The sequence below is a fragment of the Vicia villosa genome, linkage group LG6, assembly GCF_029867415.1.
Source record: "Vicia villosa cultivar HV-30 ecotype Madison, WI linkage group LG6, Vvil1.0, whole genome shotgun sequence".
Taxonomy (NCBI): Eukaryota; Viridiplantae; Streptophyta; class Magnoliopsida; order Fabales; family Fabaceae; genus Vicia; species Vicia villosa.
Window position 1 is genome coordinate 38,198,260 of NC_081185.1, and position 26,656 is coordinate 38,224,915.

General features: G+C 39.4%; 2 protein-coding genes across 3 annotated transcripts; one reads left to right on the forward strand and one right to left on the reverse strand.

Moving 5' to 3' along the window:
* The first annotated feature begins 503 nt into the window (after positions 1-503).
* LOC131609123 (F-box/LRR-repeat protein At4g14103-like) lies at positions 504-3,722 on the forward strand. 2 transcript variants are annotated; one of them, XR_009285942.1, is made up of 5 exons: positions 504-1,428; positions 1,523-1,660; positions 1,738-2,020; positions 2,611-2,860; positions 3,433-3,722. XR_009285942.1 is itself a non-coding variant. In XM_058880782.1 (4 exons), the coding sequence occupies exons 1-4, from the start codon at positions 697-699 to the stop codon at positions 3,504-3,506; spliced, it is 1,227 nt and encodes a 408-aa protein (XP_058736765.1). In that variant the 5' UTR covers positions 507-696; the 3' UTR covers positions 3,507-3,722. The 2 variants fall into 2 exon arrangements, 1 of the variants encoding a protein (XP_058736765.1); XM_058880782.1 differs by lacking the exon at positions 2,611-2,860 and having other exon boundaries at positions 507-1,428.
* Positions 3,723-3,807: 85 nt separating this feature from the next.
* On the reverse strand, positions 3,808-5,766 carry LOC131609124 (FBD-associated F-box protein At4g10400-like). Its single transcript, XM_058880783.1, has 4 exons — positions 5,662-5,766; positions 5,517-5,584; positions 4,482-5,190; positions 3,808-4,397 (listed from the first exon to the last, which is right to left on the reverse strand). Exons 3-4 carry the CDS (start codon positions 5,181-5,183, stop codon positions 3,984-3,986), a joined length of 1,116 nt encoding a protein of 371 aa, XP_058736766.1. The 5' UTR covers positions 5,184-5,190; positions 5,517-5,584; positions 5,662-5,766; the 3' UTR covers positions 3,808-3,983.
* Between the last annotated feature and the right edge of the window lie 20,890 nt (positions 5,767-26,656).

Consider the following 26,656-nt stretch of genomic DNA (forward strand, 5'->3'; position numbering starts at 1 on the left):
TTATGACAAGACCAATTGAAATCAGATTTATTTAACTTTTCTTAGATTTTAGAAACAATTGAAGCAAAAATATTGAGAAAAGCAATAAGAGACAACAAATTGAATACTGAAACTAGAAGGCAGGCACCCACGTAGATCACCTTAGACCATCTTCAATGGTAGTTTCTTCTATTGAGTTCTCCACCTGTACCATTAATTTAATAATTAAATATTTAAAAAATTTGCCATGTCATAATAGAGTTGCATTGCAATGCAACAACTAAAAGATTGTAGTATTCAATAAAATCAAGTAATGAGGTAAAGTTGTGGGACCCATATCAGATTTTTATTAAAGTTAAAATTAAATAAATTCTTTTAATATGATGTGGCTTAGTGAATCCCATAAAAAACTCAAATGTAAGTTGCACCATTGAAGATGCTCTTAAGAGCAAGAGGGACATAATGATATTTAGTAGAACATAAAACTTTCTTGTAGATAAAGAGGGGCATAATGGTATTTGGTAGAATATAATGTCTAAACAAAAAAAATATCTTCCTCACACGAAAAAGATCTTGAATACAAACAGACAAGCCTAAACACAAGCCACACGACACACTCCCCATCTCCTCGCCTTCGTCCTCCCTAACTTGTGATTTTGTATGCATCATCTTCCTTGTTCTTCCTCTCTCTCTCTTGTGAAATAGTGGAAAGTTCCAATGGCGGATATACTAAGCACTTTCCCTGACGAAGTTCTCTGTCACATCCTCTCCTTTCTCCGAACCAAACACGCAGTTGCCACAAGCGTTCTCTCCAAGAGGTGGAACCATCTATGGCATTCGGTTCCCGTTTTGGACTTCACCAACACCATATTAACAAACCAAAACGCCAATTTCCGCTTTAACGATTTCGTCTACTCCGTTTTACTCTCACGAATTTCCGCACTTCCCATTAAGGCTTTCAAAATCTCTCTTACATACGATTACATCGAAGACGTCAATCTTCGCATTCCCAATTTTTCCATGTGGATCAACTTTTTGCTACAAGGCGGTGTTCAGCATCTTGATCTCTTTCTAGGTTTGCCGGGTGTCCGTAGTTTGCCTTATACTCTTCTTACATGCAAAACCCTTGTTTCTCTTAATCTTCTTTTTTTCAGTATAAACGTTACTCCTCCTTCTATTCAACTTCCCTCCCTCAAAACCCTTTACTTACGATATACCTTTTTCCCAAGAGGTCAAGATTTTATGTTGCTCTTAGCTGGATGTCCTATTCTTGAGGATTTATTAGTATCTAAACTATGGTGGTTCCCTTATAAGGACTCTCTAACCACTAACAGATGGAAAAACTTTACCTTAACTAACTTGACCCAAGCAACTATTGATTCCACTTATTTTCACTTTCCATTGGAACCACTTCTTAATGTTCACTCTCTTTCCATTTCAATGGCTAAGGTTTGTTTATATATAATCTTTGTTTTTATTATTTTTGCTTTAGGGAGTGATATGTTACAATGATTTCTGACATTTTGCTTTCTTCATATTCTAGATGGATTCCTATAATCATGTACTTCCTACCTTTCATAATTTGACCTCCCTAGACCTTAACTCCTTCAATTACCGTTGGCATTTCTTAATTCAACTTCTCAAACACTCTCCTAACCTTCAAACACTTAAGCTCAATGAGGTTTGTTCAGGTTCATATCTTAGTTATATTTTCATAGCTCACTTTAAGTTTTATTGTTTTATTTGCATTATTAACAGGCGGGCACAGATGAGGAGTCATGGACTAGAAAAGATGACAAAGAAAATTGGGTGGACCCTGATTTTGTTCCGCAGTGCCTTTCATTACACCTTAAAACTTGCCATCTTTTGAGTTTCTTAGGTTTACAAGGTGAGTTTTTGCTAGCAAAGTATATTTTGAAGAATTCAACGGTCTTACAAACAATGAAAATCTGGAATGGTGGACAGCCTGAAATAGAAAGACTATTACAATCATGCCCAAGGGCTTCATCAATGTGTAAACTAACAGTTTATCATGTTTCATGTAAGTTGTAGTTAGTTACTCTATTATTCCATGCAAGTAGCATTTACTCTATTCTTCCTGTCATTTCGCAAGCTTTTACCATGCAACTGTTAGATTAGGTGGCTTGAACTAGAACTTTGTTGTCTTATGCTTTGGAGTTTTGTTTGATTTTGTTAGTGTTCTTGGGTTGTTTATGCATTTTCTACTGTTATGGAGCATCTTTGGTTTCTTTGCGCATCTGTCTGGTTTGTGTGCCTCAAATATTTATTTAGAATATATATATATATTTTAAATAGCGTTAACCTTGTCATTTTGCTAGATTAGAGCTATGGATTTGACATTTTTTTCGTAGTACATGTTTGTAGTAGTTAGTCTTGTTTAGTTGAATGATAATGCTGATTTAGTATTAGACTATGGTAACACTATACATACAAATCAATATTTCATCAATGAAATTCATTTAACTTAGAGCAGAGTTTGGAACTTGCCAAGTTGTCTTGTCACTCTCTGCTTAAGCAATTTCAGTAGCGAGATGGTTGATAGAATTTTGATTAGATACTGTTTTCTTTTATTTTTGAAGACTAAAATGTTAAATCTAAATTTTCTTCTAGCTCCTAGGTTGGAATATTTGGAATCGTGACCTATAATAATTAAGGCTTTGTGGCTCCTTTCATTTTGAGCTCATTAATTGATAGAACCCAGAATTTCAAAGAAGAGAATTTGTGTATATATTGACTGAAAATGGAGCACAAAGGCACTGCAATGGAAAATAACAGAATTCAAGTGGTAACCTAGAGTCAAATGTCTCTTGCTTCAATATTTATGTCCTTGAACACAATGGAAAATAACAGAATACAAGAGGTAACCTAGGTCATCTCTTTTTGTTATTATCACATCTTTTTCAAACATTTTTCACCAATTATACAGGGACTGATAAATAACATTCACCATTGAGAGCAATATGCTGAACTGATTATTTGAAATCCTCTGCAATAACAACATCAATCAGGAAAATCTCTCAACAATTGTTTCTAATATAGACACCAACCACTAAATCTTAAAGACCAACCACATGTAAATCTATCAAAACAAATGCATCATACTATTAGATAGTACTGTGTAACATGTAACCTAGATAGTACATGTAAATCTTAAAAGATCTTGATTCTTATTAATAGTGAAATATGCGTTAATTAGAAGTTTAAAAATCTTAAATTGCTGTAGATTTTAAAAGCAAATTTTATAGACAGAGTGGAGATCTTTTCTTTCCCAACTTTGCTATGTGTTTTCCTTTCAGTGTTGTTTTATGTTAGTTTGGTATATCTTGTGCTATAGCTCCAGATTTTTATTTTAATACAAGTTTGGCTCGCAGGAAAATAAATTATAATTTTGATAATTTTAACTAATTATTTTACTTTTGTTATTTCATTCAGATGATGATGGTGCAAGTGAGCTTAATTTGCCTTTGGACACAAGCGGATCATGTGGGGGTGGTGGCAATGATTGACGCTTTTAGTTCCTTTAAGACTTATTTTTAGTCTGTTTTGAATTTTGAGTTGTATTATCACATTTGATATTCAAACTCTAAATGTTTGAATTATACTTTTGTTATCATGGTTATATGTTTCATGAAATAGTGTACTATGGAATTGTATTTCCTGATGAAGCGACTATACCCAATGTAATTTCAGCTTGTGCTCAGTTTTAAAAGGATTTTATCTCAGCTGGGTTTTTTTAAACTACTCCAGAGAGAATTAAGTACAAGCATGAGAAGTTGATGGTGCACCCATTTTTTGTTCCAAAATGTATATCAAAGAAGACACTAGCTATCTTCTAGCTGTGGATAGCTAAGCATAATTTTTCTAGAATATCAACATGCCTATAACAAAGGAAAAATCACCACAAAACAGTCAGAAATGGGACACATTATGAAAACGTAGAAACAAATAAAAAATGCAATCATCTAGGAAGAACTTGCAGCTACTCAAACAAATTTAAAATTAACTTCGCATGTTGCAGACCTCATTGGGAAGAACGACAATTCCTTTTGCATTTCAAGCATCTCCCGAGGATTCATGGACGGAGGACTGCATATAGTTATCCTCCGTAAAGATTTTGAATTCAACATAATATGTTGTACAAACTTCAACTCGTATTGATGTCCTCTATAATTTGAAATAGTGCACTCTTTCAACTGTGATGAAAGGCATTTGGGAAAGATATTTGGGTACCAGCAAAGAGTAGAAACTGATGTTACAAGTTGAGGCATTTCAAGCACAAGATTTTGAAGCTTAGGACATTTCTCCAACACATCGTATAACAAACACCAATTAACGTTTCTCCTGCTAACAAATTCCAAATGAGTCAAATTTGAAAACTCTGGAACACAACCATAGATCTACAAATAATAAAAATGAAACAAATTAGACATACTGTGTCGAATTGAAAATAGATAACTAGTTGAATAAATATATATTCATACCTCTTCTAACCGAAGAAATTCAACATTAGAAAAGCCTTCCAAAGGAACATTGTAAACAGACAAATTAGAAATGTCTGCCTTGACCAACTTAGTTAACCGTTTAAACTCTGCCTCATACTCATTTGCCGAGTTTCGGACAAATATATTTTTCGCTTCAAAATCCTCCAGAATTGGACAGCCATTAAGAATTTCCAATAGAAACCAATGTTCAAGGAAATAAACTCCATCCATATGTAAAGTTCTAAGCAAGGGAAGGTCAACAGGTAAAATAGTAGTAATATGTATCACTCTCAACTTGAGAACAACTAGGTTTTTGAAGCTAAAAACGCAGTTAAAATTCTGATTACTAGAAATATGAACATCGAGGTGTTCCATCCCACGTTCTGCAGTGGCAGTTAACCACGTGACTATATCAGATTGCTTTGGCTCGCAGATAGAATTACCATCACATCTGAGGAGGAACCTTTTGATAGGCTTGTGCGCACTTCGTGCATATATAGATATAAAAACCATATTTATAAACTGTGAATAAAGTTCACGGCTGCATCGACGATCATCAAAGTCGAGATTGGAAAGTAAAAGCCATAAAGGTCTCCACCTTTTTGAAAGAAGTTTAGTTGTAAAAACATCTTCAGTTGGGAGAAATGAGAGTATGTGACAAATGATTTCATCCGGCAATGCACTAATACGATCATCAACCATAACGGATCTATTTGAAAAATGTTACAACACAATGTTTATATCAGATGAAAACAAGAAGAGCAATACAATAGATATTGAATATACATGATGAATTTCATAAGAGCCATCAATCATATTGCAAGAAACTAAAACAGTGAGGCACACACAAATCAGAAACTACATATACAAATAGAGCATAGCATACAATTGTTCCTTTGATTACTAATACAATACAACATATGAAATGAATTTCCAGTAACCCTAAATTACTCAACCAAGCATGAAAACAAGATGAAGAAATATTAAGAATTTAAACTCAAACGAATAAATTTGATGAATCAAGGGAGTGGTCACCTCAAAGGTAAGATATGTATATGAAGTTGTTGTTCCTCTTTCTCTCTTTCAATCTCCAACTCACTCTCCTTTGTGCATATATGTATGGGTCAGAACAAAAAGAGATTTTCTCTATTTTGTTAAGTACAGGTGCATTGTGACTTACGAGGGTTAGTGTTTCTTTTCTAGTTTCAGATGCATTTATCACTGCTACCTCGAACAAAGAAGTTGGTATTCCAAAGGTTGAATCACATGGAACATTCAACCCAAATTTTAGTTTCTCCCTCTCTAATTACTCCTAGTACTTTACCCCGTGCGATGCACGTGATTAGGCGGGATTTTGGTCTAAAGTTGGCGCCTAAACATGTATTATGTTTTAATATATTAAAGATTAGAAAACCCTTTCAGGATGTGAGCATTTTTTTCACATGACAATAAAATCCGTACATGCGGGTACCCATCCGACCTGTCCTGAAGTTGGCGAGAAAACCAGCTTTGACTGGATTCAGGTTTAAGTTTTTTCAGATTATAAAATATGGGGACGAGTAGAATAATGAAGACACTAGTACCCACCTCGAACTCGCTCGTTTATTTTATTATATATATTATTATTTATATTTCATAATTGATATTATTAAATATGTGGCTCATGTTTTGACATTATTTAAAATATTTGAAATGTATGTATAAAATTTTTTGAGATTGTTTTATTTTATTATTTATGATATAATTTGATTTTTGAAAAATAAATATTTTTATTAAAAAAATTGATTTTACTAAATGGATGGTGACAGGGCGGGGATACCTGAACCCAACCTAAATCTATTTGGTACGGATTTGATTTTAATTCTCCATCCTGTTTGGGTTTGGAACAGGGAACAAGGATTGATTGGGGATTCGGGTATGGGTTTGGGAGGTAAAAACTAGGGGTGTTCACGATTTGGTTTGGATCGGTTCTAAAGCAAAAACTCATCCGATCCAAAAATAAATTTACTTGCGGTTTGGTTCGGTTTTGGATGATAGGTTAAAAAAATTCAATCCAATCCGATCCAATTTAATGCGGTTTAATTTGGATCGGTTTTTGGATATCCAAATTATAAATTATATTCAGTTAGCTTATGTGTATTCAAGATCGACTCAATCAGAGATATTGGTTGGTTTTTACAATCTCTATAAATGGAGACAATTTAGGAAAGATTGAATGGAAAACCTATTTTCTTAGAGATCAAGCAATAGATTTTGAGCAGCCTCTTTGCTGCGGTTTTAGGCCCAATTCAGTCAATACTAATTCTATAAATAGACTGGCCTATACCTAGTTTTAAGTGGAACTGATATTTGTATTTTTAGGGTTATAGGACTCCTTATTGTTAGTTGTGCTGTAAATTCCATATGTGTTCATTCACAAACATGTAGGTGCTTAATGCTGTTTTAATCTCCGAAGCTGGAATATTCAGTTAGCTTATGTGTATTCAAGATCGACTCAATCAGAGATATTGGTTGGTTTTTACAATCTCTATAAATGGAGACAATTTAGGAAAGATTGAATGGAAAACCTATTTTCTTGGAGATCAAGCAATAGATTTTGAGCAGCCTCTTTGTTGCGGTTTTAGGCCCAATTCAGTCAATACTAATTCTATAAATAGACTGGCCTATACCTAGTTTTAAGTGGAACTGATATTTGTATTTTTAGGGTTGTAGGAATCCTTATTGTTAGTTGTGCTGTAAATTCCATATGTGTTCATTCACAAACATGTAGGTGCTGAATGCTGTTTTAATCTCCGAAGCTGTTAAGCAAGGAGAGTAGTGTCGTTCTCATAAGCTTTTAAGCATTGAGAATTGTGTGTTTTGGAAGAGTGTCTTCCACGATTTATTGTTTGTGTAGATTGTCACAGGGTGTTGTGATTGAAGGGATCTGAGGATAGCCTCATACCTAGGTGAGTCTTAGGTAGAAGTCATAGGAAGGGTAATGATTAAGTGAGGAGTTGTAAACGGGCGAGTTTAGCTTCGAATTGATACTATCAGATATTGATTTCATCTCTGGCTTGGTAGCCTCCATAGTAGGAAAGTTGTTCCGAACTGGGTAAACAATTCCTTGTGTTATTTATCTTTCTGCACTAAGTTTTATTACTGTTGCTATCTTGTTCCATAAATCGTTATCAATAGATATTTGTGTTGTGACATCTCATTCGACATCACATATCTGATACCAGAATTTCAAAACTGAAAAATTCAGTGTCTAAGAGCATCTCCAATGAAGGCTGCTTAATGTACACTAGGATTCATAAGTTTTGAAACTTAGCAGTTTTGACCATTGGAGTAGATACATGTGGCGTTCCTGTTGCTTAAATATTTGTGTAAGTTACATCATAAAGCAATACAAAAAGTAGGTTGCTTAGCATTAAATAATATTAATTTTAATAATTGGTGGGGTAAAAAATAAATTGATTGAACCACATATAGATTGCTTATTCAAATTATCATTGGAGTGAAATTGGTTTAAATTGCTTAGATGTTCCTTAAATACAATGTGGCAATTGGCTCCCTAAAAAATAACTCAAGTAACCAAAAATAAGTTCTCTTATTGAAGATGCTCCAAGTTGTGAATTAAGAAGCCAGAAAAACATATTATAAGGGTAAAAAAATACACGATAGTAAACCAAAAACTGACATTGCATGAAATATATTTATTCCTACTTCTTTTTATAAATTTTTTTAAGTTAGTTGTTCAATTTCTCATATTAATATTTAAGTTTAATTGGAGTAGTTAAAAAAATCACAAGTAAGAGACAAATTCCTTTTTAAAAACTATTAGTTAAATCTCAACTAAAGGGTTATGATGAAATAATAACGATAAAAAAAGTAAAAAAAGTGTTTTAAATAAAAGAATGTATATGTTTTAGTAAGATGCAAAACATTACTAAAACTAGGGTTACACATGGGTCGGTTTGGTTGAATTTAGCCAAAATCATAACCCAACTCATACATGATACACTAGTTTGAGTGAGTTAAAATAACCATTCACAGTATCATTGAGTTTATTTGGATAAAACCACAAATTTGGGTGTTGGATTGGGTTGGATAGTGGGTTACCCAATATTTTTTTCCTTATATAATTATAAATGATATGTCACATTTTTTCTTAATAAATAGTTTAACATATTACTATTTTGTTTAATATCAAATGTCTAAATGTACAATGAAATTTATCATAAACATATATTTGTAAAAACTAAAGTTACATTATAGTAAAATTTAAAATTGCATAAAATACTTGCAACTTACTAGAATTAACATCAAAATAATAGAAGTGTGACATCCTAAATAAGTTAAAATAATTATTTACTAAATAAAAGATGTTCAAAAGATTGAAATTGAAAGCAAGCAAAATTAAAAATATTAAAGTCATCACTTGTCAAATTACAAAAAAAAAATATAATCACTCAATAACCCATGAATTTTGTGGATTGGATGTGGGTTTAACCATAACCTAATTATTTTGAATGAGTTTTTATTTTTGAAAATCGTATTCACCAAATAACCCGACTCAGCCCACTTTTTTGAGTCGGTTTGAGTGGGTTTTACTAGATTTATTGGGTTTACACTTTACCCAACCCATAAACACCCCTAACTAAAAGAACAATAAATAAAAGTCTTGTTAACCTAAGTCCTAAGTCACATGTTTAGGAATTATCAAATACAAACTAAATTTTTTGTTTTTTTTTTATATAAATTTTATAAGAAATTAAATGCATAACAATTTTCAAAGTTAGAAAATTAAAAAAATGAAATAGATATTGAAAAGTCTAAACCTTTCAAGATTCAAGCTTTGGATATTGAGTCTTTACTTTCTTCGAGATTTGTATTTTAATACTATCCTAAGAGATGGAGTACTTGAGAAAATCAATAGACATGTAAAAATACTATAAGTATCCATATAGAAAAAGATCAACAAATGCATACTTGTAAGATGGCTGACTGGATTAGCTTGTTGCCAGATGAAGTGATTTGTCACATTCTAACATTTCTCCCAACAGAAGATGCATTTACCACAAGTTTTCTTTCAAAGAGATGGAAACCATTATGGCTCTTACTTCCCAATCTCGACCTTGATGATGTACATTTCATGAAAAGTTGCAAATCCAAATCTCTCCTAAGGAAGATGATGTCCATTTTGGTACAAAGTGTGCAACAGCAACACGTTAGAAGTATCCGCCTCATATGTGCGTCAGCTTCTAATTATTTTGATTATGAAGAAGAAGACAGTGCCAACTTTAATACATGGATAACTGCTGCAGCAAAAGAAGGATTGAAGCACATTCACATTCACTTCTCTTGGATTTTCTATCAACTTGGTTTCATTTTTAGTTTAAGAAGTCTAGTTGTTCTTGATTTGAAATTCCTTTTTTTGCATGCTTTAGGTAAAGTAGATCTTCCCTCACTTAAAACCTTGCGTTTAAATAACGTTGGGTTTTTAATTGACTTATGATCGTACCTGATCAGAAGGATCGTCAAGACCTGCTCGGATGTTAGATCTTCGTGAAGTGAAGGGGGGTGTACCTGCAAGGTACTCCGATGCCAAAGTAATAAGACGAGCAAAGGAGTGCAAGTACGAGCTAAAGGTTAGAAAGAATTGAATACCTGACCCTCTAGTGAAAGAGGGTATTTATAGCCCCCAGCGCTGGGCCATGATCTCGCTATTGGGCTGGATTTCCAGGCCCAACTAGGAGACTGCCAGGTTTCCTAGGCGGAAATACCGGAGGTCCGTGAGTGCCCTCTGTCCTGGTTAACCGCTCCGAAGTTCAAGGGAGATGCGGTCTTTTAGGGATCACGTGGACTCCGTATTATTCGGGGGGTTGGAAGTGAAGGAACCCTACAAAGAGAAGGGGTCCTTGGTGGAGAATGCGCTCGCGGGGGGCACCTGTGTCGAGCACCAGATAGCTCGCGGGGAGTGCTTGTGCCGGGCATGGTGTAGACGAGCACTTGATTGCTCTTTATGGGACATGGAGTGGTTTGGGCCCCCAAGATTAAGTGGGCCGAAGGTAGATTGGGCCGAATCTTGGCCCAGTCCAGAACAGGAGCCCCCCAAGTCGGAGTTCCGAGCAAGGAGCTTCGACTTTTCCAGTGATCGGCCCATGTTCAATTGATCTTCGTCTATCAGTTGCGCTCGGATGAAGCCGTTTGTGGGGGAAGACGAGAGACCGCGCGTGAACGCCACTCGCTAACGTGGCATTGAGTAATGATTGCCTAGGGGTAGATGGCGGCGCCTAGGGAAGGCTGTGTCAGCCGACGCGACGTTTCGTATTCCGAGCATTTTTTTCTATAAAAGGGGCTAAACCCTCTCATTTGGGGTTTTTTGTTCTCCGTTTACGTGCTCGGCTCCAACTTTGGTTTTCCCAGATCTCCATCGTTCGATAACACTTTCTTGAAGGATTACGTTCAAATCTGTTGGAAACATGTCACAATCAGGTACGATTGAGGTTTATCTCTAGATTTCGAACATCTTTCTTTGTTTTTAGGGGATTTATAGGGTGTGTTTCTGCTGTTTTTGTCGTCTAAGTCGGCAGTTTCTCTTCGTGAGATTCAAGAGCCATAACCGTCTCCTCGGGTTATTCAAGCGATGCCCGGGAGAGGTTAATAGTGTAGTTGTTTTTTCCGTTACCGCCCGGTGCCTTCATGATTTGGCTCGTCAAACCCATGGGTTTGGCCGACGCACTCATGCTTTCTCTCGGCTCATTCATAAATATGTTCGGCGCGTTTAAGGATTCCGTCGATCATGCTGCGTAGGACTCGAGCGTGTATATTTTGTTTAATTTTTGCTAAGTTTGATGGGGTGAGTCCTCGGCTAGCAACCAAGTGCATCTTTGACGAGGGGTTTAGCCGGGAGCAACCAAGTGCATCTTTAACGAGGGGTTTAGCAGGGGGCTTCGGCGCCTGCTGCTCTACCCTTTCACTTGCGTCGCGGTGGAAGGGTGGATTTGATGAACCATCGGATTCACTTTTTCCTTATGCATGCAGGTGAATCTAATTCAGGGTCTCGCTCGGGGTCCAGCTCGTCGGCAAGCTCGGAATCTAGCTCGTGGGCTAGTTCGCGGGAGACAGCTGCGAGCAGTTCCGACGTCGAGGTGATTGAGGTTGACAGTTCTCATCTTGCTGCTATAGAGGAGGGGGAAGAACAGGAGGGTTCCCTCGGTTCTAGCACCGAGGAAGGAGTTCCGCCGACCCCACTCTTCGACTATGACTGTGACAATAGTGTCGACTGGGTGGCCAACGAGCCTCTGACCGTGGTTTCTCGATACACCGAATCTCTAAACGGGGCCTTCAGGGAGGTCCAAGATCGGGGGCCCAACGACCCTCTAAATTTCCAGGTCGGGTGTCCGTTCAAAAATGATCGGATCTGTTCTCGTTTTGTCGGGGATAGCTTTGCGATGTACGAGCATGTGTTCAAGGAGCTAGGGTTCCGTCTTCCTTTCACCAGTTTCCAGATTGCCTTGCTGGCCGGTCTCAGATTGGCTCCGTCTCAGTTACATCCGAACGCCTTTGCCTTCATGCGTGCCTTCGAAGTTGTTTGCGACTACCTGGGGATCGGGGCCACTACTGCCCTGTTCGGCCGTTGCTTTCGTGTTCAGAGGCAGTCGGCCGGGGGGCGATTTAGTTGGGTCTCCTTTAAGAATGCCGACCGTAAACTTTTCCAGATTTGCGTCGACTCGGTGAAGGATTTCAAAGATCGGTATTTCATTGTCCGTCTTCAAAGCCGGGAAGCATATACTTCGTTGGCTCAGATGGTGACGATCTGTGACGAGGATGGGAGGCCCGAGCGGGACGAGACTAGTGAGGTTAGGACCAAGCTTTGTAGCGTGTTCCCTTTCTTCTGGTGGAGGGGCCGTTTCGATCTTCCTCCTAAGAGCTATGCTTGCGATGATGCGGATTTGGACGAGTAGGAGACGACGTCTTACGCGGTCTTGTGCAAGTATGTAGACAGCTTCTCCCTGACCCAGTGGGTGACGAGGAGCGGTGAGCCCGTATTGGACGAGGATGGTGTAGCAAAAGTCGAGGCGCGGGCCATAAACACGAAAGCTCTTCTGTCCTGCAGGACGCTCGAGGAGACTAGAGCGCTGCTAGGTGGTCTTCTGAACCCGGGACTGAAGACAGATGACATTGGCCTTGCGCCGAGGATTGTGGACGGTCAGCTTGTGCCCGGTACTCCTGACGAGGAAGAATGAATTTTTTGGTTTTGATACTCTGGGTCTGCGTGCCCGTGTTTTCTCGGCCTGCGTGCCATTGCTTTTTCCCTTTCTGGATTTTGGGGCTTTTGCCCGGCATATTTGGGGCCTGCGTGCCCGTCTATTTTTGTAATGTTCGGATATCACCGGCCAATTTGGTCGGGTTTTAATTATACTCTTGTCTTTGCAAATCCTGTTTATGTTTTGACTTTCCTCTTCGTGCTTAGAATGTTTATTGCTGCAGGAAATTTGTGATCGGATTATCTTTACTATAACTATATATCTATAACTATATATAAAGAGGATACCTCATTTTGGACTCGCCTATTTTTATACCAAAAACACCCTTCGTTTTAATTTTTTAAATAAAAAAAATAATCTATAACTATATATAAAGAGGATACTCATTTTGGACTGGTCTATTTTTATACCAAAAACACCCTTTATTTTAATTTTTTTAAATAAATAAAATAATTAAAAATTGTGGGGTTTATAACTTCAATCAATTGTCAATTAAAATGAACGGAAAGTTTATAACTTCTACGGTTCGAAACACACTGATAACTCTGTAAAAAAACAACTTCCTACTATTTCTAACCGCTCCTCTATTATTTAAATAACTTCTCTTCACAAGCCATTTGCAAAATATTTCTCTTTTCATTTTTCCAAGCTATTTTTAAACTAATATCTATCTCTCTCTTGCTTTGCCAAGTTGTGTCTACCTTATTGGATTACAAATAATTAAACCATTACTTCATCAAAAATTTATGAAGAGAATTCGTTTATAACATACTTTTGTTTGAAATATAATTAGGTTTTGTTTTTATTTGTCACAGTATTGGCCGTATACTGTAAATTGAAAGGGTTATGAGATAAGAAAAATAGAGTGATTTTTCTTTAGTTTTATAATTAGTTTTCTTTAATTTATTTATTTTTTATTTCATTTTTTTTAATTTTCTTTGCAGGACCACTAAAGATATCTTAAGCATCATTCATACAAATTGTTTTGGATATGGTGATATTATTTTTCAAAGTAAGAAAAATTACACTTTGGTTAATGATTATGTCAACTATACTCATTCTGATTTTTTTTTAATTACTTTTCATGTGCTAATAAATTATGTTAAGTAGTCTAGATCAGGGCCCTCATTTACCTGAACTTTTAAAACTTTAATTGCATTTGCAATCAGATTTTACATTCCTGAAAAAATCGATGCTTCGTTTTTAATATAACCACCGACAGTTTCATATTTCACCTCTCCATTGCCGTAGTCAAATGGGAGAGAGAGAGTTTTGATATATCAAACTTTTTGGAACTAATCATCTTCCTTACCGTTTTTTAACAAAAGAGTTATAACCAAATGATAACCAATTATAATTATTTTTCTTATTGAATTGGTTTTGTGTATTAACAAATGAGTTATAACCAAATGATAACCAACTATAATCATCTTCCTTACCCTTTTTTTTCTTCATTTTTTAAATTAAAATGAATAAAAAAATTTCAAAAAATATTTATACTTCTTAATATGACTTCTCCAATTATAAACAAACACATTGGGAAAAATATGAAAAATGGGCCATTATTTTTGCAACAAATACTCTTAATATTAGAACAACTTATCATTTTAATTATTTTTTTATTAAAGTATGAGAAAATGAATAGTACATAACAGTGAAATATAATTTTATATTGTCAAACAATCACAATCATATACTTAATTAAGTAATTCTTTTATTTTAAAAAGAAAAATTAATAACATGGAACATTGATGATTTTTTAATAGATGACATTGTAAACTATTTTATACAGTGAGTGCATATTCATTAAGCCCTTAAAATATTCTTATGCCTTTTAATATAATTGAAAATAAAACACAAATTCCAAAAATATTTTTACAATACTTTTTCTTAATTTTATATATCTCACAATTTTTCAAATTTAAATCAATTATATAATAATAATATGTTTAATTAAGTTCTAAATCTGTCTCTTGGTTATTTGCTTTTTAATCTATCAAATTTTCTTTTTTCACAGTTTTCAAACATAGCAATTGTAAAATAGAAATGGTAGTTTTACCCGGCCACGCTCATTTATAACTTCTCTAGCAAATTAGATTCCCATAAAATAATTTTTTCATGATTAATTTTGATTTCAAGAGTGAGAAAGAGAGAACATATATCATCCTACTTCAAATAATATTATTTTTAATAAAATGTATATGAAAAACTTCAACGATAGCGCGATAAAAAACTTATAAACGGGCACGAGATCTAGAATTAACATTGAGTACATTAGTTAATTTAAAAAATCAATATATATGAGATCAAATTACACTCGATGCAAAATCGAGTTACACACCTCAATAGTTAATTAGATCGAGTCAAATGGTGTTATAGAAACTAATTAGAAATATTTATGAGATTAAATTAGATCGAGTTATACTCCTCAATAACTTCATTTCGAATAAATATTTTTTAAAATCAATTGTTAGATTGAACATACTATCATATAAAATCATATATATAAAGTTTGAGATTAATCTATAATGATTTACTATGTCAATAAATTACATCAAAATTAACGTCATATAAAGTTATTGAGAGAGAGAGAGAGAGGGAATGAGAGATTATATGTTACAAAGTTTACACAAAAAATATTTATTTAAATTTTGACGTTGTGCGCATTAAAAAAAACAGACAAACATGTACGAGAGTGCTCATTTGAACAAAATTTATTACATAAATAATTTAAATAAAGATCTAAATTAAAATATAATTTTATAATTTGACGCGTGTGTATAATAAGAAAGCGGATAAACGGGCACGGGAGTGCCCGTTTAGACTAGGGGTGGCAAAACGGGCCCGGCCCGCGGGGAAAGCCCGTTTTACCCGCATTTTTTCGCGGGGCGGGGCAAGGTTTTAGGCCCGCTCTCTTTAATGTGTCCGCCCTGCCCCGCCCCGTTTTTTTGTGGGCTTTTGCGGGCATTTGTTTTTTCATAGGATTTTACTATTTTTAGGCCTAAAAAGCCGAATGCCCGCGGGCTTTCCCCGCCCCGCCCTCACTTTTTTGCGGGGCGGGGCAAGGTTTTAGACCCGCACTCTTAAAAAAGCCCGCACCGCCCCGCCCCGTTTTTTCGCGGGCTTTTGCGGGGCGGGCATGCCCGTTTGCCACCCCTAGTTTAGACGCTAGTGTTTATAATCCGGGCGAGTGATATTATACTTAGAAGTATTTTATTACTGGACTATGCTCGGCCTAGGTTGATTTTCCGGGCGTGTGGGGTACGACCCGGGTGCGCAGAGCAGGTGTGCGCTATGAGCGAGTACGAGACCGCGGTCGGGGCTAAGTGCTCGCAGCGTGAACGGTCCCATCGCGAGCTGGGGTTCTGCCATGCATGTACTGCCACGGTGGGTCTAGGTGTAGGGTCCCCGTGTATCCAGTTTCACTCCTCGGCTGGGAGTTCCGGCTGTCGTTGTCATGGAGTGCTCGCGTTCATACCATGACGCGAGTCCGTGCCCGGTCGCCCTTTCGTGTTCGGGGTGAGCGCTCGGGGAGTGTTAGCTTGTTTCTAGCTGTAATAGCGTATGAGTTTTTCAGCATTCCAGGGTCGAGCAAGTTTTTCACCGAGGAGGTTCTCGAGGTAATAGGCGCCATTCTCGGTTTTATCGTAAACTCGGTATGGGCCTTCCCAGTTTGGGGCGAGTTTGCCCTCGCGCGAGTCTTTCATGTTTCTGCGGAGCACTAGGGCGCCGACTTCGAACTCGCGTCTGATGACTTTAGTGTTATGGCGCAGAGCTATGTGTTGCTTTAACTTGGCTTCACGGAGGGAAGACCCTGTTCGGATCTCTTCGACCATGTCGAGTTCTTCCCTCATAGCCTCGTCGTTGAGTTCTTCTTCGAGAGGTGACTCGGTCCGACGAGAGGGTTCTCGGATTTCCACGGGGATTACGGCTTTGGTGCCGTAGGTTAATCTAAACGGGGTTTTGCCTGTGCTCGAATGAGGCGTCGTCCTATATGCCCAGAGTACGCTGTGCAGCTCCTCGACCCAAGCTTTCTTAGCTTCGCCGAGTCTTCGTTTCAGTCCTCGGAGGATGACTTGGTTAGCCGCTTCGGCTTGCCCGTTTGTTTGGGGGTGTTCCACCGAAGTGAAATGTTGTTTGGTGCCGAGCTTGGCTACGAACTCTTGGAACTTCCTATCGGTGAATTGGGTGCCATTGTCGGTTATTATTGCCTGTGGTACCCCGAACCGAGCGAGTACGTTTTGTTTGTAAAAACAGAGTACGTTTTGGGCTGTGATCTTGGCGAGCGCTTCGGCCTCGATCCATTTAGTAAAGTAGTCCACGGCGACTACCAGGTACTTGTTTTGGTATGATCCTACTGGGAAAGGTCCGAGGAGATCCATTCCCCAGGTGGAGAATGGCCAGGGTGACGATAGAGATTTAAGCTCGTTTGGGGGAGCTAAGTGGATATCGGCGTGGCGTTGATATTTATCGCATTTTTGGGCATGCTCTTTGGCGTCTTGCTGCATGGTCGGCCAATAGTATCCGACCCTGAGGGCCTTTCTCGCCAATGATCGGCCACCGAGGTGTTGGCCGCTGATCCCCTCGTGAAGTTCCTGCAGTATCTCGAGCGTTTGAGAGGCGTCGACGCATTTGAGAAGAGGGATGGAAAATCCTTGCCGGTATAGCTTATCCTCGATGATAACGTACGAGCAGGCTCGTCTTTTGATCGTGGAGGCCTCCTTCACGTCGGTCGGCAGTTCGTCTTTTGTGAGGAAGTTATACATCGGGGTCATCCAGCAATGATCGTCACCTATGGCGAGCACTGGTAGGTGGGGGCGCACTCTTATCTACACTTGTCCTTGATAAGATTTCTTGGATCACTGATTTGTTCCCGCCTTTCTTCCTCGTGCTCGCGAGTTTGGACAAGACGTCGGCCCGAGAATTATGCTCCCGAGGTATATTCTCGACTTCTGCTTTTGCAAAGTTTTTCATTTTATCTTTGACTAGCGCGAGGTACTTGACGAGCACGTCGTTTTTGGCCTGCTAGTCGTCGTTAACTTGGGATGCGACGAGTTAGGAGTCGGTGTAGATTTTTACCTCCCGGGCGCCCACGTCTTCAGCGAGCCATAGGCCCGCTAGGAAGGCTTTGTATTCGGCCTGGTTGTTCGACGTGGTGAAAGACAAGACCAGGGATACCTCAATGACGAGTCCTTCGTCGTTCTCTAGGATGATGTCGGCTCCGCTTCCGGAGCTGCTGGAGGCGCCATCTACATAGATGGTCCATTTATTCTCGACAGGGGAAGGGGAGGAGGTGATCGAAGTCATCTCGGCCACGAAATCGGCCAGCACTTGAGCTTTCAGTGCTTTCCTGCTTTCGTATTGGACGTCGAACTCGGATAGCTCGAGGGACCACTTTAGCATTCTCCCGGCCATATCTGGTCGACTGAGGAGTTGTTTGATTGGTTGATCGGTTCGGACGACGATGGTATGGGCGAGGAAGTAGTACCTCATCCTTCGGGCGGCTATTATCAGTGCCAGCGTGACTTTTTCAATTTGCTGATATCGCACCTCGGGTCCTTGTAGGGCTTTACTGGTGAAGTATACGGGTTTCTGCCCGTCTTCAGCCTCTCGGATTAATGTCGCGCAAACTGCTTCGTTAGAGACGGCTAGATAAAGGTATAGGATCTCGTCGTTTCTCGGTCGGGACAGGACGGGTGGCTCCGAGAGGACTTGCTTGAGGTGAGATAGCACTTGTTTGCACTCCTCGAAGGTTGCTTTCTTGCGCAGCAGTTTAAAGAATGGGAGAGCGTGCTGGGCGGATTTCGCGACAAAGCGGGACGGCACTGTGAGCATCCCGTTTAAGACTTGGATGGATTTCTTATTGTTAGGTGTAGGGAGTTCCGAGAATGCTCGGCATTTGTCCGGGTTGGCTTCTATTCCTCTTTTGGTCAAGTAGAAACCGAGGAACTTTCCTGCTCGGACGCCGAAGGTGCATTTCTCCGGGTTTAAACGCATCTTGCAGGACCTGGCCTGCTCGAATACTCGTTCGAGATGCGTGGTGTGGTCGGTGTCCTCTCGGGATTTGACGATCATGTCGTCGATGTATACTTCGAGGGTGTCACTGATTTCTCCTCGGAATACCTTGTTCATCATCCGCTGGTAAGTGACTCCGGCGTTCTTGAGTCCGAAGGGCATTACATTGTAGTAATAGTTGCCCGACTCGGTCATGAATGCCGTGCACTGCTTGTCGCATCTCGCCATGGGGATTTGGTTGTAACCTGAATAAGCATCCATAAAAGACAACAATTTATAACCGGCCGAGTTGTCGACCAGCCTGTCAATGTTAGGCAAAGGGTAAGCATCTTTGGGACAAGCCCGGTTAACATCAGTATAATCAACGCACATTCTCCATTTTCCATTATATTTTTTAACTAATATAATGTTTGAGAGCCAAGTTGAATACTTGGCCTCGGAAATAAAATTTGCCTCTAAGAGGTCTTTTACAGCTTTCTCGGCAGCCTCTGCTTTCTCGGGAGACTGCCGACGCCTACGTTGAACTACTGCCTTCGCGGTTGGACCAATGGAGAGGTGGTGGCAGGCGATCTCAGGGTCGAGTCCGGGCATTTCAGCTGCACTCCAAGCGAACAAGTCGGCGTTGGCTCAAAGGCAAGCCATGAGTTGTTTCCTCGGTAGATCTGGGATGTCTTTGCCGATCTTCACCGCCTTGTCAGGGTTGTCGCCAAGTGGGACGAGCTCAAAGTCGCCGTCTGGGATTGGTCGGACGGGGTGGGTCTTCCTTGATTGTGGTTCTTCGCCGTTCTTCAGTTCTTCTTTCGTAAAACGGGCGTCGGGGTCGACTGAGCTGACGTTGGTCGGTTGCTGAAGGTCTTCTCGAGCTGGCTTGTCTTCGGCTCTCGGCTTCTTGTTGGAGCTGGAAGAAAGGGCGATCAGCTGTAATCCTTTCATCGACGCGTCAAATATCCTTCTGGCCGCTTCGATGTCGGCGTTGATGGTGGCCACTCGTCCCCTTTTTGTGTAGAACTTCATCTTGAGGTGCACGGTTGAGTGGACGGCCGTAAGTTCGGCTAGAGTGGGTCGTCCGATGATGCAGTTGTAAAGAGTTTTGCAGTCGATCACCAGGAATCTTGTCTTGACTTATCTGGATGCTTCTTCTTCCCCGAAAGTGATGATCAACTCAACGTAACCCCATGGTTTGGTGGTGGTTCCGTTGAAGCCCTGGAGGTCGGAGCCTACGTATGGAGTAAGGTGGGAGTCGTCCAACTTGAGAGTTTTGAAGAGATGGGAGTACATGATGTCTACTGAGCTTCCCTCGTCAATCAAGACTCGTCGGACGTCGAAACTGGTCATCCTTGCTCGAACGAGCAGGGGGTCGTGGCATTTGGGGCTCCGCCGGGGAGCTCTTCTAGATAGAAGGTGATTGGGTCTGATTTTCCTCTGAACTTCTGGAGAGTTGGGCCGAGATCTGAATTGGCGCTGATCAGCTCGTCAAACTTTCTTTTTACTGAGCTAATCGTGAGTGAACCTGGATCCCTGCCGTTGGAGATGACCATCGCGGTCGGGAATCCTTCCCATGTGCAGAAAGCGGAGGTCACTCCAACCGAAGATATGAAGTCCTCTGGTCGGGTGACGGACAGAGCAACCTGCAATGGTCGGCTATCTGGTGAATTGTCGCTGTCAGAGTTCCTCGGCCCTTCTCTCCGGGAAGGTTCTCCCTTCTTCGCGTATTTAGACAGGCGACCTTCCTTGATCAGAGTCTCGATGGCATCTTTAAGGTGTATGCATTCGTCGGTCAGATGGCCGTGACTTTTGTGATACTTGCAGTATTTGGTTTTGTCAGTCCCCGGCCTGGTTGGATTTGGCCTCGGGGGCTTAACGTTGGAATTTTTGAACTTGGTGCTCTGGCATTCGAGCAGAATACGCTCCCGCGAGACGTTCAAGGGGGTGTAGTCATTGAAACGACCAGATGGTCCCCTATATTCCTTCGTGTCGCGGGGCCTGTCTGAAGGATAGAAAAACACTTAGAAAGGGGGGGTTTGAATAAGTGTAGCTTTAAAAACTTGACAGATAAAAATAAATTGCACAGTTATTTTTATCCTGGTTCGTTGTTAACTAAACTACTCCAGTCCACCCCCGCAGAGATGATTTACCTCAACTGAGGATTTAATCCACTAATCGCACGGATTACAATGGTTCTCCACTTAGTCAGCAACTAAGTCTTCCAGAGTCTACTGATCACACACTGATCACTCCAGGAACAACTGCTTAGATACCCTCTAAGACTTTTCTAGAGTCTACTGATCCACACGATCACTCTAGTTACAACTTGCTTAGTTCACTCCTAAGACTTCCTAGAGTATTCTGATCCACACGATCACTCTAGTTCCTTACAACTTAATGTAATCAATCTAAGAGTATTACAATTTGCTTCTTAAAAGCGATAATCACAACTGTGATATTTCTCTTAATCGTTTAAGCTTAATCTCACTAATATATTACAACAGCAATGTAGTGAGCTTTGATGAAGATGAAGATTCTGAGTTTAGATTTGAACAGAGTTTCAGCAAGTTGATATGAGTTGTTTTGGTGCAGAATCGTTAAAATCGTCAACCTTGCTTCTCATCAGAACTTCATATTTATAGGCGTTGGAGAAGATGACCGTTGAATGCATTTAATGCTTTGCGTGTTCCGTACAGCATCGCATTTAATGTTATACGCTTTTGTCAACTACCTCGAGCCTTGTTCACGCTGTGTCTACTGACGTAGCCTTTAGTAGCTTTTAACGTTCCTTTTGTCAGTCAGCGTAGCCTGCCACTTGTACTTCCTTCTGATCTGATGTTTGTGAATACAACGTTTGAATATCATCAGAGTCAAACAGCTTGGTGCATAGCATCTTCTGATCTTCTGACCTTGAAGTGCTTCTGAGCGTGATACCATCAGAACTTCAGTGCTTCTGTTCTCTTGTTCTTCTGATGCTTCCATAGACCCATGTTCTGATTCTGCTTCGACCATCTTCTGATGTCTTGCCAGACCATGTTCTGATGTTGCATACTGAACCATTTGAGACAAAGCTTCTGAGCGCTGAATTATGCGTACTCTTTATATATTTCCTGAAAAGGAAATTGCATTGGATTAGAGTACCATATTATCTTAAGCAAAATTCATATTATTGTTATCATCAAAACTAAGATAATTGATCAGAACAAATCTTGTTCTAACAATCTCCCCCTTTTTGATGATGACAAAAACATATATAAATGATATGAATTTGCGATCAGAAAGAACAGACGGCAAAAGACAAATTACACAGCTATAGCATAAGCATATGAATATGTCTCCCCCTGAGATTAACAATCTCCCCCTGAGATAAATAATCTCCCCCTGAAATAAATACTCGAAGAACTTTAATAAAAGACTTCCCTGATTATTTCGGTAGAGACGATCATATAAGCTTTTGTCTTCAGAGAATTCATAGCTTCTGACTTCTGCTTCCATAGGACAGCTTCAGAACTAGAATTTCTTTAGATCCCTAGAACACTCACAGCTTCTGATTCCTGCTTCCATCTAGGACAGCTTCAGAACTTGAATTTCTTTGATCTTCTGAACATTCACAGCTTCTGATTTCTGCTTCCATTCAGGACAGCTTCAGAACTTGAATTTCTTTGATCTTCTGAACATTCACAGCTTCTGATTTCTGCTTCCATTTAGGACAGCTTCAGAACTTGAGTTTTCTGGATCTTTAGAACATTCGCAGCTTCTGATTTCTGCTTCCCTCGGATAGCTTCAGAGCTTTGAATTTCTACCAACATCACTTCATGCTAGATTTGTATCAGAACATTGTTGAATGTACCAGAGCATCATCTGAGCATCTCTACATCCTGAAATGTTACAGAACAAAAACTAAACGACAAAAGTCAGCATGAACGAGTTAGAACATAAAATGTATGTCTGAACACATTATATGTATCAGAGCCATAACATTATATGTATCAGAGCAAACAATATATCAGAGCAAATAGAATTTTGTCAAATCAAATAGACAAATATGGATCAAATTCTATTATCAGTGCTTCTGATTCATTCTTCTTTCTTGCTTCTGATTTCTGAAGCTTGACAGCACTCGGCTTGCTTCAGTTTCCATGGTTTTGCTTCTTGTGTTTGCTTTGAAGATTTTCTTCACTTCTTTATACCTGCAAAACACTTAAACCATATAGAACTTGCAGTTCTTGTTAGTGAGAGCAACTGATTAAATCAAATCATTTATCATTTATCTTTCTCCCCCTTTTTGTCATAACATCAAAAAGCAAAAAAGATTCAGAGACAAACAAAACGAAACACACGAAGGAAGAAGATGATTTCATTGAAGTTCAACCAGCAGGTACAGAAATACATGAAGATAAGAAAGATCAGATGCACAAAGACAGATGCAACGAAAGGAAAGAAACAACACAGACTCAATCTAAGATGGCCCTAGTCTTGACAAGATCTTGGTCAGCATCTCTTGAACCATATTGTTGTGTCCTTCTTGCCTCACCATGAAAGCACTATACTCAGCATTGATTGAGCTTTGCTCATCCTGTCTCTTCTGAATTTCTTCTAGAGTCCTTGCAAGACGAGAAGATTCATCAGAAGAAGCTTCACCGCTTTCAACCACAGGAATGACATGTTGATCTGCAGCTTCTATAGATAGATCATTTGCAGGGATTTCCTCAACAGGAACAGTTTTAGCAACATGATCTTCAGCATCTGCTTCTTGCATAGAAGCATCTCCATATTCTGCAGCAGGAATTTCCGAGTCTCCATTCTCAAGTGCCTGAAGAATGGCAGCTAGATTCCTTGGAGCAGAAGGACCTTCAACTACTGGTGGGTCAACAACTTCTGGAATGACCAAGCTTGGGTCTTTTTCAGACGGGTTTTCCCTCAGATAGTCAAAAAGAGTCTTGAAATCTCCGAGCAGAACAGGATATTGAGGTATCCAAACCACAATCTCCCTGCAAGGATTGGCTTCCAATGCAGCAGCGAGTCTTAATTGTTCCATCTCATCCAAGAAGGGCTTCTCTTCCAAAAGATATCTTCCTTTGAGACGAGCAAACCAGAAGTCTTCATAATTCCTCAGAATTCCACGAGGCCGTGGGGCAGCAGCTACACAGGCTTCCTGAAGTTCTAAAAACAGAGCATCTGATTCTCTGCGAAAGATCCTCCAGAAGTTCCGCATAGCAACATCATTCAATCCAGAACTTTCAGCGAGTCTGAGAGTATCAAAGGTACTTCTGAGATTCCTCTTTATGTTTTCAAAAACTACACCAATAGGATATACGGGGCGGGATTTTATTTGGGTTTTTGAAAAGGCAGGTTTGGAAGTGAAGTACGGATGAGGTTCTCTATCCAACCTATAAGAAGATTCTGCTTCAGTATCAGAATCTAACACTACCACTTCAGCTTCAGGACGAGGCTTGGGAGTGTAGTTGCAATCACGGAGCAGCTGCTCATGTGATGCAGAGGTTGGAAAAGGAGAATCACAAGGATTGTTTTGAGAGGTGGAGGGAGTATGTTCAAGAGTGGCGTTGAGAGAAGGTTGAGATGGAAGGAGAGTTTGAAGGGGTGGTATATCCAGAACAGGATTTATGGTAGGTGGAGAGGAAGGAATGGTTAAAGGAGAAGATGGAGGTGTAAGAACATGGACAAAAACAGGTGATTCTGATGTGGCTTTTTCTGGTTCAGGTGTAGGGACAATCTCTATTGGTGCAGCTTCTGAACAAACAGCAGGAACAGAATTAGGTTCAGAAATGCATATACCTTTGGAACCTCTCAGAAAGGCTTTGGCCACATCATCAGTCTTCTTCTGCTTCTTACTCTTCGGCTCTTCAATAATCTTTGTTTTGCCGCTAGCGATTTCTTTTCTTCTGACATATGCCAGAACTTCTGGTTGATTCTCAGCCTCTTGAGAGATATTTTCTTCATCAGATTCTTGAATAATCATCTTTCTTTTTCTGATTTTCTTCTTCTCAACAACTTCAACAATCTCAGCATCGTTATTTGACTTCTTCTTCTTTTTCTCATCTTCCTTCTTTTTCTTCTCAAAATCAGCAGAGACAGCCTTAGCAACCTTTGCAATGACTTCTTCTGGGATCACTTCTTTATTGGTGGTAGCAGCAGGATGATCAAACTTTCTTTTGGTCCTTTCTTCCTTCTTACAATTCACTTTAATAGGAGCACCTTTGTCTTGATCTTTAAGACTCTTATCCTCTTTTTGTGATTTCAGATACTTAGTTCTGACTTGTGGTACCTCACTATTGAAGAAGGTTTTGAATTCAGCTAGAACTGGCTCTCTTCTGATTGTTGTTCCAGCAAGAGGTTGAGGAGTCTTAATGATAGCCTTAATCACGTTCATCCTCTTTAAAGTGAATGCGTTCAGACAAGCCCCAGATGTGACAGCAAGGTCTTTCACAATACCTTCAGATTCCAGACTCTCAACAATCTTTGAATGCACCAGAAGGTTTGTAATAATTCTACCAAAAGGAATGATTGTTCCACCATTTTCTTTTCTGAAAGCGTTTCTGGAATCCTTTACTGCTTTCCACATATGGTTGAAGATAATGTAAACCACATCAACCTTCTTCTGAGTGGCAATGCAATAAAGAATATATTTTTGCTCATTGTTTATGAAGTCAGCGGCATGTGTCGCTTTCCTATGGTAGAAGCACCCAAGAATGATCTTTGTCCAGATTTTGTAGATATCTCTCAACTCCTTGACGTGTTTTGTTTTCTTGATATTTGAATAGAGAGTGGATAGAACATCTTCCCAATCTTCCCTTTTATCGATTTCAAAAGCTCCTTCCGCGTTCTTCAAATCAAACATCACTCTTAGGATGTTTTCAGTAATAACAACAAACTTTCCATGGACGAAAGAAAGTATTGATTTTGGAGCAACCACAGCATGTGCCCAGAATGTTAGAACAAGATTTGTTCTTATCAATTATCTTAGTTTTGATGATAACAATAATATGAATTTTGCTTAAGATAATATGGTACTCTAATCCAATGCAATTTCCCTTTCAGGAAATATATAAAGAGTACGCATAAATCAGCGCTCAGAAGTTGTGTCTCAAATGGTTCAGCATGCAACATCAGAACATGGTCTGGCAAGACATCAGAAGATGGTCGAAGCAGAATCAGAACATGGGTCTATGGAAGCATCAGAAGAACATGAGATCAGAAGCACTGAAGATCAGAAGATGGTATCACGCTCAGAAGCACTTCAAGGTCAGAAGATCAGAAGATGCTATGCACCAAGCTGTTTGACTCTGATGATATTCAAACGTTATATTCACAAACATCAGATCAGAAGGGAGTACACGTGGCAGACTACGCTGACTGACAAAAGGAACGTTAAAGCTACTAAAGGCAACGTCAGTAGACACAGCGTGAACAAGGCTCGAGGTAGTTGACAAAAGCGTATAACATTAAATGCAATGCTGTACGGAACACGCAAAGCATTAAATGCACCCAACGGTCATCTTCTCAACGCCTATAAATATGAAGTTCTGATGAGAAGCAAGGTTAACGATCCTGAACAAGATTTATTCAAAAACACTTGCTGAAACGCTGTTCAAATCAAAACTCAGAATCTTCATCTTCATCAACTCACTACATTGCTGTTGTAATATCTTAGTGAGATTAAGCTTAAACTGTAAGAGAAATATCACAGTTGTGATTATCGCTTTTAAGAAGCATTTGTAAACTCTTGAATAGATTACATTAAGTTGTAAGGAACTAGAGTGATCGTGTGATCAGTATACTCTAGGAAGTCTTGGCAGTTGGCTGAGCAGTTTGTAACTAGAGTGATCAGGTTGATCAGAATACTCTAGAGGAAGTCTTAGGAGTGAACTAAGCCTAGAGTGATCGTGTTGATCAGTAGAC